This window comes from Eptesicus fuscus, chromosome 15, assembly GCF_027574615.1.
Source record: "Eptesicus fuscus isolate TK198812 chromosome 15, DD_ASM_mEF_20220401, whole genome shotgun sequence".
In the NCBI taxonomy this organism is placed as follows: domain Eukaryota; kingdom Metazoa; phylum Chordata; class Mammalia; order Chiroptera; family Vespertilionidae; genus Eptesicus; species Eptesicus fuscus.
In genome coordinates this window covers 24,907,384-24,921,850 of record NC_072487.1, presented here as the reverse complement: position 1 = coordinate 24,921,850, position 14,467 = coordinate 24,907,384, and the positions used below count along the sequence as shown (strand labels likewise).

General features: G+C 44.5%; 1 protein-coding gene across 3 annotated transcripts; it reads right to left on the bottom strand.

Annotated features, from left to right (window-relative positions):
- Nucleotides 1-1,277: 1,277 nt before the first annotated feature.
- LOC129151707 (spermatogenesis-associated protein 31D1-like) lies at nucleotides 1,278-8,412 on the bottom strand. Of its 3 annotated transcripts, none has more exons than XM_054727579.1 (4): nucleotides 8,372-8,412; nucleotides 5,791-5,836; nucleotides 5,189-5,249; nucleotides 1,278-4,916 (listed from the first exon to the last, which is right to left on the bottom strand). In XM_054727579.1, the coding sequence occupies exons 1-4, from the start codon at nucleotides 8,405-8,407 to the stop codon at nucleotides 1,331-1,333; spliced, it is 3,729 nt and encodes a 1,242-aa protein (XP_054583554.1). In that variant the 5' UTR covers nucleotides 8,408-8,412; the 3' UTR covers nucleotides 1,278-1,330. The 3 variants fall into 3 exon arrangements, with proteins under 3 accessions (XP_054583554.1, XP_054583553.1, XP_054583555.1); XM_054727578.1 differs by lacking the exon at nucleotides 8,372-8,412 and adding an exon at nucleotides 6,552-6,783; XM_054727580.1 differs by lacking the exons at nucleotides 5,791-5,836; nucleotides 8,372-8,412 and adding an exon at nucleotides 6,552-6,783.
- Between the last annotated feature and the right edge of the window lie 6,055 nt (nucleotides 8,413-14,467).

The following is a 14,467-nucleotide window of genomic DNA, read 5'->3' as shown; positions in this document are numbered from 1 at the left end:
AAGCATCCCATGGAGGTCCATGATAGCCCTCAAAATCTGTAACACCTGTGCATAGTCTAGAACTCACCTCTGGCTCATGACCTGTAGGAGTTCTGGGGAGATTCATTATAGCTCCACCAAAACCATATCAAAGGTGGCATATCCATCCTGATAGGTGAACTGTACACACTAAGGGCAAGACCCTCTATATTTCCATCAAACATGGATGGAAGGAAGGCACCAAGATCACCTTTCCCAAACACAGGGATGCCATGCCTGATGCCATCCCTGCAAATATTGCTGTAGTGCTCAGGGAAAAGCCCCATGCCTCTTGGTACAAGGCTTCAGTGTGCTGTACGGTGCTCTGACCAGCCTCTCGGCAGGTGGACCTTAGGTCACTTAGAGGAAAAGCTGGGAGCAAGAGAGTTCCCAATGTGGGGCTGATGCAGCAAAAACCTTTGTTCCACCAACAAGATTATTCGTTCCCCTCTTCATTTGTTCTTACTTTCTCACTCACTCTAAGGCATCTTTTCCTTACTTTCAGTTTTATTTGGCCTGGGAGGTAGGTAGCTGCCTGATTAACATTTTTTATCACTGATAAGCTGAGTGATGCTTTTCATTAGGGAAAAAAAAATCCTTCAGCCTGAAGAAATGCCCAGAGCTCAGAGATGGGAACCACTTCCCCAAGGTGACGTTCCAAAAGGCATACTTCAATGTAAATGTTAAAGTATGCTTCCCTAAAACATTTATGTGACCCACATGAAAGATTTTTAAATAGTGTCTATGCTGTTCTGAGACCGTATCCAAACCAGCCCAAGATCAACTGCAGCAATATCCCCCCAAACACTCCCATTCAGTGTTCACCCACCTGTGGGATCCTCTGATCACTGACTTCTCAATAATGATTAAGCCACTGTTTCCTCTTCACTGACACTTTCTGAAAAATATATCCATCCTTGATCTTCTTCAGATGTGGAAGGCCTGCCTTCTCTACTGCCTCAAAGGACATAAAGCATTCCCTGAAGGGGGAGGTGTGGGCTGCTACCCATGTTCATTAAGGTTAAGCTATGAGGTAGGAGACATCCAGCCCATCTCCTCAAACCTCATCAGGGAGGAAGTGGGCTTTGGGGGAGGGCACCTGATATGTATTTCTCAACGAGATCTCCAGGGAATGGTCACTTTTGGAAGCCAAAGGAAGCAATCAGTAGGAGCTGAACGTCCTCCTTTCTTTCCCTAAGCACAAGCCCTGAGAAACCCTAAACCCATGCCCCCAACTCAGGACACAGAGAAGACTTCACTATTATTATAGAAACATTTATTAGGCAAGTCAATATTCCCCTCGAGGAAGGAATTATTTGGGGGTGGGAAATGTTTCCCGCTGGAAATTATAGAGAAGCATTGTGTGTCTAAATTGGGGAGACCGATTGTTGAAAGCAGTGCCTCCAGCAGCGGTGAGAACAGCAGGAGGCCCCTTGGCAGCTTGAGGCCTGCAGGTGGGGCTTGGATGGGGCACAGTCCCCTTTAGGGACACAGATTGGGGGTGTTTCTGACATATTTGCTGGCCCTTTAATGCCACAGCTTTTGAGCGGGAACTGTCCTCATTCCCGGTATGTCTAATACTTGCAGATCTCTGGTCATCAGAGATAGCTGCTTGGAGGCCAGACTTCATATTTGTCACGTTATAGAAGGGAGCCCTGCAGTTTAAAGGACACCCCTGGACTGGCTTTACCCTGGCCTGCACTGCTCCCTTCTGCACACGTTTCCCAGACTGCGCTGCAGAGGGAAGGGGCTCTTGAGGGCAGGTGGTAACTCCTGCATGCCTACGCCCCCGTTTCTCTTCTGGAAACTTCCCAATGTCTGACATGACTCTGTGGACTTGCGCGGTTCCAGTAAAGGAAGCTCTGCTTTTAACTGGGCCTCTGCTCTGTGCAGATGATATGTGCCTTCCCATTTCCTGGGTGGTTTCTTGCATTGTCCATGTGATTGCAGGACGAAGCCTTTGAAAAAGGCTCTTCATTTTATTTAGGAAAAGGCTGTCAGAAGGGGCCTGTCCCTTCTGTGCTAGGCTGTGGGAAGACTTGCTCCCATGCATGTCCTCTAAAGCTGTGTCCTGAGAAGGAAATCTCTTCCCTCTGGGTTGGGAAATTCTCAGTCGTGCATCTCCCGCACCAAGCTCTTCATATTTGGGGCCTGTAGGCTTTGGGGGAGGGCACAGGATATCTCTCTTTACAGCTGGTGGGAAATTCTGATCCTGGCAGGTCCTTAATGCATGCCTGGGAAGCCAAGGTTCCTGCTGCTTCTCCATCCTGACTGTGCTGTCCTCCGAATGGACATGCAGCACCTGGTGAACTTCCCTGGTCACACAGGAGACACACTTGGCAGGAGTCAGGGAGGCTTTGTAAGTCAAGCTGTCAGGGTCATGGGACATGTCCAGCGGTTGGCCTTGGGCCTGGCTATGCTTTCTGCTCTCCAACTTTAAGTTCATCTCAGCAATTAGTTGCTTTCTAAGTTCTGATAAGTTAGGAGCTCGATCTGATATTTTAGATGGGGGGTTTTCAGTAGTCACAGTGGTGTCTTTGTTTATGTTTTGGGAGATTCCTGGCTTGCTGGTTGTTACAGACTGAAGAGCATAGAACTCCTCAGCCCTGGCTAAACCCCTGGGCACGGTGGGCATGGAAGCAGGTTCTGCTTCATCCCTATTTGTGGCCTCTTGCATTTCAGTTCTGTCAGTAGACGTCACACTCTTATTCTTTGGTGCAGATTCTCTATTTGCTTGCCTTGCAGGCAGCTTGGGAGGTTGAATGTTGCCTGTCAGAGAATGACTCTGACTTGTTTTGCCATGGATGGTGTTTGTGACAAACAGAGGAGTTGGTTTGGCTTCCAAAATTATCTGAATTTCCTCAGAAAGTCTGTGTTGAATCCCCTGTCCCTTCTTATCCACAAGTGAGGTGGCAGGGAGATGAAGATTCAGGTCTGGGGCTATAGTTTCTGTTCTGACTGGGTCACTGTAAAGCGATTCAGAACTTCCTTTCAGAAGTGTGAAGGCTCCATATTCAGTGCTCACCTCAGAAATCACTTTGGTTGAGGAGGAAGAGTGAGGATTGATCAAGGAATGGGAGGTAGTGCCTTGATCCTCTATGGATTCAAGGACTTTGTCAGGGAGGCCTCCTAATGTCTTCATAGGCAAGTTGGTATCGTGGTCTTCCAGCATCTCCAGTGCACCCGCCTCAAGGAAGGAGAGGTCCTGTGACTTGTTCCGACAGTAGTCCCCACCCACTGATGGTGGCAGACCTCTCTGTTTAATTTCCCTGTTGGATTCTACAGAAAGTGTATGCTGGATAGAGTGCTGTGAACTCTGCACAGTACCAAGGAGCTGACTCTCACTGATTTCCTCAAATTTTTTGCTCAGATGTATTTTCAGTAAATTTGGCAGTTGTCTCTGACTTACATTCTGCCTTGTCACACTCTTCATATCACAGTCATTTCCCAGATCCTTATCTGAATCACTGTCAGAGTCAGTCAACAATCCTTTTGGATAACTAGCTAAGCTGTCTGTCTCATCATCAGACAGCTGAAACATTTCTGAGCCCTTCTTATAGAAGTCTGCTGATGGGGTGACTCTATTTAGAATTTTACTATCCTGGGCCTTATACATAGAGATCCATGAGAGGCCATAGCAGCACTTTGGCTGAGGTATTTCTGAGCAATCGCATCTAGGCTTCATGAGTGACAGAGACTCATGGATCCTGCGGGGCAGGCCCCACCGGTGTTGGATGAGCCTCTTTCTAAGGTGATGCTCAAATTTCTTTCTAAACTCAACGCTGAGATGAAACTCAGAATGATCTATGGAGATGGAAGTATGGGCCTTGGAGGGCCCACAATAAGGAGAGGTGGGAGCTGAAGGAGAGCAGGCTTCCCAAGAACTTTTATCCAGAGAGGGTAAACCCCACAAACCTTCCTGTTTCTTCTTTAACACATTCCATTCCAGTTGTTCAATATCAAATGAGATGAAACTTCCTGATTCATTCAGGGGTGTATGGCAATACACTCCACAGACCTGAGTCTGGTGTATGGGACCAGCTGGTAGGATTGGGAGTGGGGATTGAAGGTGGACCTGTGATTGAAGCTGAGTGAGAGGTAAGTAATGGCATAGGGGCAGAGTTTGAGGCAGAAGTTGAGGTTGGACCGTAGGGAAGGATGGAGGTAGGAAATAAGGAAGTCCTGGGGATTCTTGGCCTATAAAGGCATTTGAGATGCTATTGAAGATTGAATAGTCACCGGAGACATGGACAGTGGAGAGCAAGGACTCGCTGTGCAGAGATGGAAGACCCCAGAAAAGCTGGATAACTTCTTGCTTTAAATTGTCCTCCCAGGTCTTAGGATATGAGTGCTGCTCTACTGAGTCATGCTCATCAGGGCTGAGAAAGAAGAGTTGTGTAGGATCTATAAGTTTGGCTGCAGAGTCTTCCACAGAAGGGATCTTTGTAGAATGGATGTCAGGCAACTTTTGCTGGAAATCATATTTTGTCAAGGTTGAAGAGAACAAGTCTTTGGTTTGAGGTGGGGACTTCTGTACTGGAAGTTCGGATTCTGAGTGAGAGGAAGGCTCTGTAGGCAGAGTTTGACATGATGGTGAGGGTGAAAGGGAATTATGCAAGGTCGTCATTGAGTTTAAGGGGAGAACTGAGGGGGGTGGTGGGGAAGGTTCAGTCAGAGGGACTCCAGGGAAAGCAGAAGACTGATGGGATGAAGGCTCTGTCACAAGAGCTGTCACAGGAGCTGTGGAAACCACAGGGGACACAGATGGAGTAGAATCTTCCAGTGTCTTTGAGAAAAGCCGATTGATTTCAGCAGTTGCATTGTTACATGTGTCACAGGAGGGGTCTGGACATAAAAGTTGACGAAAGTGAATGGAATCATGATTCCGTCCCAGGGGGCTGCAGGAGACAGGAGGTAAAATGATGCAGCCAGGACCACAACAAGGAAAGGAGGACCTACTGGCCTGGTCAGGGTGGGGCCACCTGAAGCCTGCTGCCCCTACACATTGGTCCACATCCGTGACTTCACAATGCACTCATCCCAAGGCATTCACTCTCATTCCCGTTCTTATGACAACCCCTCCCATGACTAGGGAAGCCTCCACTGAATCCCTAGAATAGCAAAGGTCAGGCACTAGATAGTTTAGGAAAAAGGGGAGAAGACTAGTCACCTTTTCAGGAAAGAAATCAGCTCCCTTTCCTCTTCCCCATCGCTCTGGTAATATGTTGAACCTGGGAAACCAGGAGAGTGAGTTACATGTAATGCAGGTAGACATGTAGGCATTACACAGGGGTAGACCATTGGGATATTAGACTCTGAAAGCCCCAAGAATGAGTAAATGAAGTCAAATGGGCAATGATATATTAATAAGGTTCCCAATGTGTGTGTTGCTTATTTAATAAAGTACTTTTATGCACATTATCTCATTTGATGCTTAAAACCACTCTGTGAAATAGAGAGGCCAATGATCACAACAAAGAAGATTCTGATCATCCTGAAGCCAAACTACTTTCTCAAAGTCAGGAGACAGAACTTCTGACTCTCAACATCTACTGTGCAACACACCCATGGCCCGGGTCCTTCATTGCTTCTTACTCAGGGACAGCAGAGCAGGGAATCTGAGAAGTGTCTCAGGTTCTGTATTTCCATGAGCCTCTCCTCTGAAGGCTATGATTCATGAGAGGGACTATCTACCAAGTGACCTAGAGATCATGGAAAGGAGGGAGAAAGGGTCACCCTTGGGGAGCTCAGATGGAAGAGGCAAAACCTTACCTGCCCCTGTCCCAACTTTCCTTCTCCTCTTGACTCTGCCCTCATGCTGAGAATAAAAAGGATTATTATTTCATTTCTCTCCTCCTCTGCCTAGGAAACTCAGCTTTTACTATCTAAGAATAATGGCTCTCTGAGCCAAAGCCATTTTAACTAATGGAACTTTGTGTTCATTTTCCCATTTTTTAAAGCTTTAACATATTTTATTTTTTCTTTAAAAAACTTATAGAACAATTTTGTCTTTGAGGTTCACACTTGGTATTCACAGAGGTCCGCTGCTCAAAGAGGGCATATAATCTGAGGCCTACAGTTGCTTCTTTGTCCCCTCAGATAGGACCCAGTAACCTGACATGGTGCTCAGAGGCTCTCAGAGGCTCAGCACTGCTCAGCCCAAAACAAAGTCTTGGCCAAGTGATGCCTGACAGGGCAGCATGACTCAGGATGAAGTGCTAGTTAACTCTGATGTCCTACAGAGATCCCCAAGTGTCTAAATAACTGCATCCAGAACTAGGGAATCACTGAATTTGGAGCCAGAAACCTGCCACCACACCCAATGGTCTGTGAGCTTCATATGGAAACCTGAGTCTCCCCTGAACCCCTAGCCCTGCCTGGTCTCTTCCCCTGGAAGAGTGATGTTCTGTTCTCTCCTCAGATGTCCCATGTTCAGTGTCTTTATGTCTCAAGCAAACTCATTTAGAAATGTGGGAATCAAAATGGAAACAAGAAAGTACTCTGTTGGGGCTCACTAACTCAGGGTTCCTTACCTTTTGTGTACATTCATTTTTCCAGAAGGTTGGGATTGATGGAATTCCCATGAAGAAAATGAATAAGAGGAGGACCAACCACAACACAAAGATAGAAATTATGTTGAAGTCACTATATAAACATTCTGTGCAGAAGCTCAGATAAAACTCTAGTAGGCTAATCAGAAATAGACTGGGTCCCATTTTCTGAATTGCAAAGCTGCTTGAAGCAACTGTCTTTGAGAAAAGCCAATTGATTTCAGTAGTTGCATTGTTACATGTGTCACAGGAGGGGTCTGTACATAAAAGTTGATGAAAGTGAATGACTAGGGAAGAGTGCAGACTCTTGACTTTATAGCCAGCCTGCATCACAGAGCATTGTGGAGTCACAAAGGGTTTCTGAGAGTGGGGGCAGGTACACCTTCAAGAGAGTGAGTCCACAACCCCTCCCCACAACCTGCCCAGCACATTCCCTCCACCTCTCTTAGGTCTCTAGGTCCTTCTGTCCTACACCGTTATCCTGTTTTCTAAATCCTCTTTTAACATATATGTACCTTAATGAATGCTCTGCTTGTTTCATCTGTAACCCAGATATTACCTGGGTCCCCATTATTGTTGGAGACTTAGACTTTGGTGTCACCATGTCCACTACCTTGCAAGTCTGAAATACTCCTTGGAAATTTTGCTTATGCCCAGGCATTTACAATGAGGATCATATATGTCCGCAAATCCAACTTAAACAAATGTGGATAAAGAACTTAAAGGTTAGTTTTGTGAATGTTAAATAGCAAATTTTGTGGGGTTTTTTTCATAAGTTATAAATGAATAATACCAGTTTAAAATATCATCTTGCCCAGGAATACAACTTACATATTTTACATATACCTAACCCCTAAGGTTTGTAATAACTCTCTCCATAAGACATTTCAGGCAGACATGGAGGTGGCTAAGGTGGTGCGTGTCAGAGTGTAATCCCCATACAACCCCACGACAACCTCTCAGTTGAGGTACATCCACACGAAGAAGTCCGGTACCAGATTTCAGACTGCACTTGGTTACATTGTCTACAAGGAGGATTTTTTTTCCAGAATCTCTACTAGAATAATGTGCTGCTATTTGCTGAGGCTCATTGGCTATAAGTCATTAGTTTAGGACTTTCAATGTTTTCAGTTTTCTAGGGACAATCCTTAGTGCTCTGTCACTCCCAACTATTTGCTATCCCCTTGCTTAGCCACATGCATAAACCTGTTTTCAGGCTTCCCAAAAGGCAGCTGGGTCAAACAGGGTAGTCAGCACCCCCATCTACTTAGTCTTAGACAGAGCATGCTTACCTTGTACTCATTTGAGTCTCACTGAACATTCACTATCGTGGTTCCATGAGAAATCTGGGATATGGGGCTTCCCAAATGCTGTTTGTGAAGGGAAGGGAAGGTAATCACATTATGTGCACTCCTTCTGCTCAGCTGCATGCTCCATTGTTCCCTTGGACTTCACTCACCAACCCCAGGTCTAAGATACATTTATTAAGAATCACAGAATGGTGACAGTGGAGCATTAAATCCAGCACTGAATGCTCCTAAGAGTGTCCCCTGAGAGACAGCTCAGGTTGTATTCCTGTGACCGGCTCTGTAGTTTCGTTCTTCACCTTGGTTCACAGTCTGGTCTTACATTTGACTGTGTCCACTTGAGGTTCCTCTTGGAACCTCAGCTTTCTCATTGGTAAGATAGGAATGCACAGAGTGCTTATTTTCAGCTTTGGTATAAAGTGTTTGTTCTGTGTTTATTATAGAATTGGCCAACAGAAATATAATGTGAGTCAAAAAAGCCAGTCCCATACTTACTTTAATTTTGTTACCAGTCACCTTTGTAGAGCTCATTCTGATTTTTTTCCTAGGTCTTTGCTCAAAAGTAACCAACATCCTGTCTCCAAAAGTTGGCGCACGGGGCAGGCCCGGTCGTGCTGCATGCCTGCCACCCTGGTGGGGCTGAGGGGACTAGGCACTGCCATCTTGTGGCTGTGGGTGCCGCCATCTTTGATGGTATGGCAGTCAATTAGCATATCCCTTCCTTATTGGCTGTGGGCACTGCCATCTTTGTGAGGGTATGACAGTCAATTAGCATATTCTCTCTTTTTTAGATAGGATGAGAGCATGTTCAGGCATTGCTTATCCACTCCTTCACCTGTATTCTCAGTTCTTTACACACAGAGCAGAAAGTTCAGTAATTACTTTCATTTAAAAAGAATAAAAATAGAACATGTCATTATGGAAGTACTTAATATAGAGGTGACTTTTTAAATTTACCATAATAAAATATATCATTCACACTTGTTTACTTTTCTTTTCTTAAAAAGGCCAGTGAGTTTAAGTTCTATTATCTATTTTCATGTGTCCTAGGCAACTCAGAGCATGTGTTCATAGAACTTGCAGACAATATTCTCTAAAGAACAAACTAATGTTAAATGTTCTATTTGGAGATTCCCTATTGCCTAGTCTCAATGTCCTCACTCTCTAAATGTTTGAACTTCATAGTTAAATTTTTAAAAATCCAAACACTATAAAACACAACCAAAAACAGAGCTTCTAACAGGTAATAATTTTATAATTATCACAAAAGTCTTTCTTAGAACTACATTGAATCCAATAAATTAGATGTGCATTTAGAGTCTATTATGAACACTGTGGCTTATCTCTGAGCCTGAAGAACAGATGGATTGAATTTAGTTGCAGAAATAATTGAACAAGTGGAAAATATGAATTTTGACTTTCTTGACACCAGAATTATTTAGCATATGTTAAACTCTTGTCAGTAGAAATGAGTCATCTGTAATCAGAACTAAGAATTAATTAATTTTAACTTGTATTTGTTCAACTTGTATTTGTTTACAGAGTCAGGGTGATAACATCAAGTCCTAAGAAACCATTAGATATGATTCAAATGACATTGCACAGATTTAACAGCAATACAATTCCAAGTTCTTCCTGTTTTCTTTCTACAATATATTTATGTGTCCAGTGCATGAGATTATTCCACAAATAAATATGGTTGCCCACAGTTTTCAATATGCAATAAATTCCAATTTCTACTCAATAGCATATAACCAACAAAAGTGAAAATTGAGTATGAACTCATAATTATGAATTTACTAGAGGCCCGGTGCATGAAATTCGTGCACTGGGGAGGGTGTCCCTCAGCCCAGCTTGCACCCTCTCTAATATGGGACCCCTCAGGGTTTGTCCAACTGCGGGATTAGGCCCGATGAATCGGGCCTAATCCCACAGTTGGACATCCCTCTCACAATCCAGGACCGCTGGCTCCTAACCACTCACCTACCTGCCTGATTGCCCCCTAACTGCTTCCTTGCTGGCCTGATTGCCCCCTAACCGCTCCTCTGCGGGCCTGATTGCCCCCAAATACCCTCCCCTGCTGGCCTGATCACCCCCAAGGCTTTTATTAGTATAGATATGACCCTGCACAGAAAATTTTACTAACCCTGCTTTACAATAAAGGCTTGACGATTGAATCATTAGGACCAGACACCAAGATTTCCTTTCTTTGAATAGTGGAGGGAATACTTATCTTGTCTTTAAGTTGCCCGGAAATTAAAATGAGATAATGACTTAGAAAAGTATAAAAGCACCATATAAAGACAACTGTCTTTTTAATGAAGTGGCAAAATGAAAAACACTTTTTATTCTCCCCTTCCTTCCTTTACAGCTTTTATTTAAACTTTGAAATTGATAAAAATTTCACTCCAATTTTCATTTCTTTACATTCAACATTATTTTGTATTGGTTTCAGGTTTTATATTAGTTACAGAATAATGGTTAGACAATCATATACTTTACAAAGTGTTCCCCGATATTTCTAGTACCCACCTGGCATCATACCATCATTACAACACTACTGACTATATTCCCTATTTAAGTGACAATGGGTTTACAGGTTCCTTTCAGTCTTTCTTTTGTGTTTCTCATCCTTCCTTTTCTTTCTCACTTCTTCCCTCATTTTCTTTATATAGTATCTCAATTGGCCATCAAAGTTCAGTGAAGGCACTGGGACACGCTTCATCCATTTTACAGACCAGGAAACTGAGGCCAATTCCAGTTGGCTGTGGAAATTGACTCAGCACAAAGGAAGCCCTCAGAGCCATGCTCTTTGCGCTTCCTAAGGGGCAGTGGCCCAGCAAACAGAACAAACCTTCCAGTCAGGCTTCTGAGCCTCTTTCTCAAGCACCTCTTCATTGCTGATGCTCCACATTCTTTCCTCTCCCCCCATTCTTTACTGCCCCCGCTTCTCGGAAGCAGGTGGAAGGCTTCCCACACACTGCCTAGGCATGCTCTGCTATGGGGCAGGGTTTAGCGAGCTTGCTTTTGGGTCAAGGCAGGAGCAGTAGTCACTGCCTTTGAAGTGTGAAGGCCACCTGAGCGAGGCCCATTAGCACTGGGAGCTTCTCTGAATCATGTCAGTCAGTCCAGTACCCTGCAGTGCAGCACCCCTTCACTGAGGTGGCTCCACCCCTCAACCCCCACCTCAGGGGTGAGGGTCCTTGCCCCTCTGCCAGGAGTCCTTCCATGCCCCTTGATCCCTGGCTGGGCCCACCCACGTCTTGGGGGCACTGCAGAACCTCTGTCTCTCTGCAGATGAGGCAGATCCCTGCCCTAGGTCTCCGCAAAGCTATGAATCTGTGGCCAGAGGCCTTGTCTGGGTCTCAGCAATCACATGCCTGCAATGTTCCCAGGGACCCTGGGAGGGGCTGGGCAAGTCCGGCCACGCCCCCCCAGGGTGGCGATTGCCCCCAGGACCCCCGGAACTAAGAGGATTGGGCGCCGCCATCTTGGTCTTCTCAACCGCTGGATAGGCCACCCGGAGTCCCGCCCCCAACCTCTCGCAGGTCCAATCATGGGCATAGCGGAGGTGCGGTCAATTTGCATGTTTCTCTATTATAAGGTAGGATAACTTTATTAAAAGTATAAGAACTGAAGATAAAAGAAAGTAAAAGTATGAATATTAGTTATAAATGTAATCATAGTGGTTGTAATCTCAAATTATGTTTCAATTATCTAAATACAGCTCATTTCATTTTTTATGAGCAGTAATAGTATATGTATGCATCAACATAAGGCAATTGTATCTGAAGTGTGAAGAAAGATTTCAAATTCCATGGAGAGATGAGGATGATATTGGACCCCAATTAGCATAGGTGATGTCTTGCCAGACTGAGTTGTTCAGATGTGAGGCATCATCTATGCATAAATTCCATTAAAGACTAATAGTAGACAAATATTGTAAATTAAAGAGTAACTAATTTCTATGTTTTAAGTAATATTGTAAAGAAAAAAATAAATAGTTATGAATGACAATCCTGTTTGGTACACTTTATTTATTTTTAATACTGTAGTCAGAGGAGAACAATTTATTTTAAAATACAATAGTCTACTTCAAAAACAGAATTAGAAAATGTGTAAGGATGATGCAATATTAGAACAGAATGGGTAAATGTGAACATTTATGCACATCATAAACTGTCAAAAGGATAGCTAGATAAGTAATATTCAAGTTTAACTAATGTACAGGACGGATTTCCCAGGGTTCAGCCAGCCTAGTAAAATCAAGTATTCTCTATTAAGACCTGTGTAAGAAAAAATTTTACCCCAAAGTTTAATCCAATCATTTAAGTGATGATACATAAGGCAGTTGGAGTCATAACCAGCAAACACTGGCTAAAGAAAAATAATTTATCTTAGAAAAGCTGTTCCAACTAAGGAATACTTGGGCCCAGGGCTTCACCCCTCTCACCTGCCCCTCTGTAGTCAGAGAGTGCCTGATTACAATCGGTTAAAAATATGAAACCAGATGTGAACACACTAAGATAGATCATGTCAAGTCTCAATCTCAGGATTTTTTGGCCCCAAACCAGTGAATAATCAATGTTGTTTATCCATGCTCAATTAAGAGTCAAGAACCTGCTTCCTATTTTAAACTAAATATGTTTTCAAAATACAGACGAAGGCTCTAGCACAAGTTGTTTCTTATACTACAACCTATAGTGGGAAAATTTGGAAATCGCCCAAATAGCAAATGATGGAAGAATTGTTATACAGTGGCATACCCACTCATTGCAGTGTCATCCCAGGAGCGGTGTCAGACACCCAGGCTTGGACCTGCAGGAGGACTTTCCTTAGATATATTCCTCAACATTACCTCGTCCCACACTGAACACTCATGTGGGTCAGGGATGTTTGCTGTGAGACACCGGCCACATGGGAAAAGGCAGTGTTGCAGAGTCTCCACGCCAGTCAGGAAGGATTGGGAGCCAAGAAACAGCCCCATAAGCACTTCAGAGAGCACCTCATGCCTGGCAGAGACTCCACTCTAACTAGCATCACCACAGCTTACCATTCCACGGGGCGCCCTGGGTGAACTTGGAAGACCCTGCCCTTTCTGGGGTTATGCTGTCTCAGCTCCTGCACTACTGCACTATGTAGCCAAATACTCAAGTTCTCTATCTGTTGTTGTTATAGAATCTCTGGACTCTGTCACCCTCCTTACAATTCTAGTTGACATAGCACAATTATTTGTATATATAAAGACAAAGTAACATTATATTCAATAATTATTCCTTAATGTTAAGTAGAAAATGCAAATATGAATGTACCCTATTTGAAAAGGAACAATTAATCTTAAAAAAAAAAAAAAAAAAAAAAGACAGAAAGCCCTGTCAGAGTAGGTTAGTAGGTTAGAAGGTCTTCCCAATACACCAAGGTTTCAGGTTCGAACTCTGGTCATAGAACATACAAGAAGCAACCAATGAATGCATAAATAAGTGGAACAACAAATCTCTCCCTTCCTATCTCTCTACAATCATTTAAATAAATACAATAAATTTAAAGAGATTTAAAAATACTTCCATATGCAGACAATGTAAAAATAAGGGCCTATTCTCTTTCTCTTATTTAATGTCTTTGATGAGCATAGATAATTTTAAATCCTACCTAATAATAGACAAATATGCAAATTGACCATACCTCCGACACACCACAAGCCACACCCACCATCCAATCAAAGCCAGTATGCAAATTAACCCAAACCAAGATGGCTACAGCCACAGAGAGCAAGGTTTCCTAGGTAACAGAGGAAGCCAAGCTTTCCGCCTGCCCTTGCCAGGCCTAAGCCTCCACTCAAGCTACAAAGTTTCAATTATAGAAAGTAAACAAATTCAAACAAATGGAGGCAGGATGGAGCTTGAGAGAGCAGGCCAGGGTTGCCGCCGGCAACAGGGGAAGCAAAGCATTCCGTACACCCTGGCCGGGCCCACCCGCTTAAGGCAACAAAGTTTCAATTATAACCCCAACAGAAATGGCTGCCGGCCTCGGAGGGAACCCCAGGCTTGGCTCCACTCCAGGCTACAGAGTTTCAACTATAGAAGGAAAATAAATTCCAGATACCAGGGCCTGCACTTGGGTTGCCAGGGGGCGTGGCCGGCCTGCAAACCACCACAGGCCCCTCACTCAGGCTGCCCCAGGCCCCAAGGGAACCCCCACCTCATCCGGGACACCCTTCAGGGCAAACCAGCTGGCCCCCAGCCCCTGTACCAGGCCTCTATCCTATCTAATAAAAGAGTAATATGCAGATTGATCATCACTGCGACACACAATATAACTGCCCCCATGTGGACACAAGATGGCCACCACAAGATGGCCAGCAGGGGGAGGCAGTTGGGAGGCACCCGGCCTGCAAGGGAGGGCAGTTGAGAAGGACCAGGCCTGCAAGAGAGGGCAGTTGGAGGTGATCAACCCTGCAGGAGAGGGCAGTTAGGGGTGACCAGGCTGGCAGAGGAGGGAAGTTGGGGGCAAACAGGCTGGCAGCAGAGTTGTTAGGGAGTGATCAGGCTGGCAGGCAGAAGTGGTTAGAGGCAATCAGGAAGGCAGGCAGGC

Bases quoted from the DNA above. Each gene is read 5' to 3' on its own strand.
- LOC129151707 (XM_054727578.1), bottom strand. From the start codon at position 6,734: ATGGGACCCAGTCTATTTCTGATTAGCCTACTAGAGTTTTATCTGAGC. The intron at 5,837-6,551 runs GTAAGGAACCCT...TTTTATTCTCAG, and splicing joins AAAATGAATGTACACAAAAG to CATGAGGGCAGAGTCAAGAG. The intron at 4,917-5,188 runs GTGACTAGTCTT...TGTCTCCTGCAG, and splicing joins CTGATTTCTTTCCTGAAAAG to CCCCCTGGGACGGAATCATG.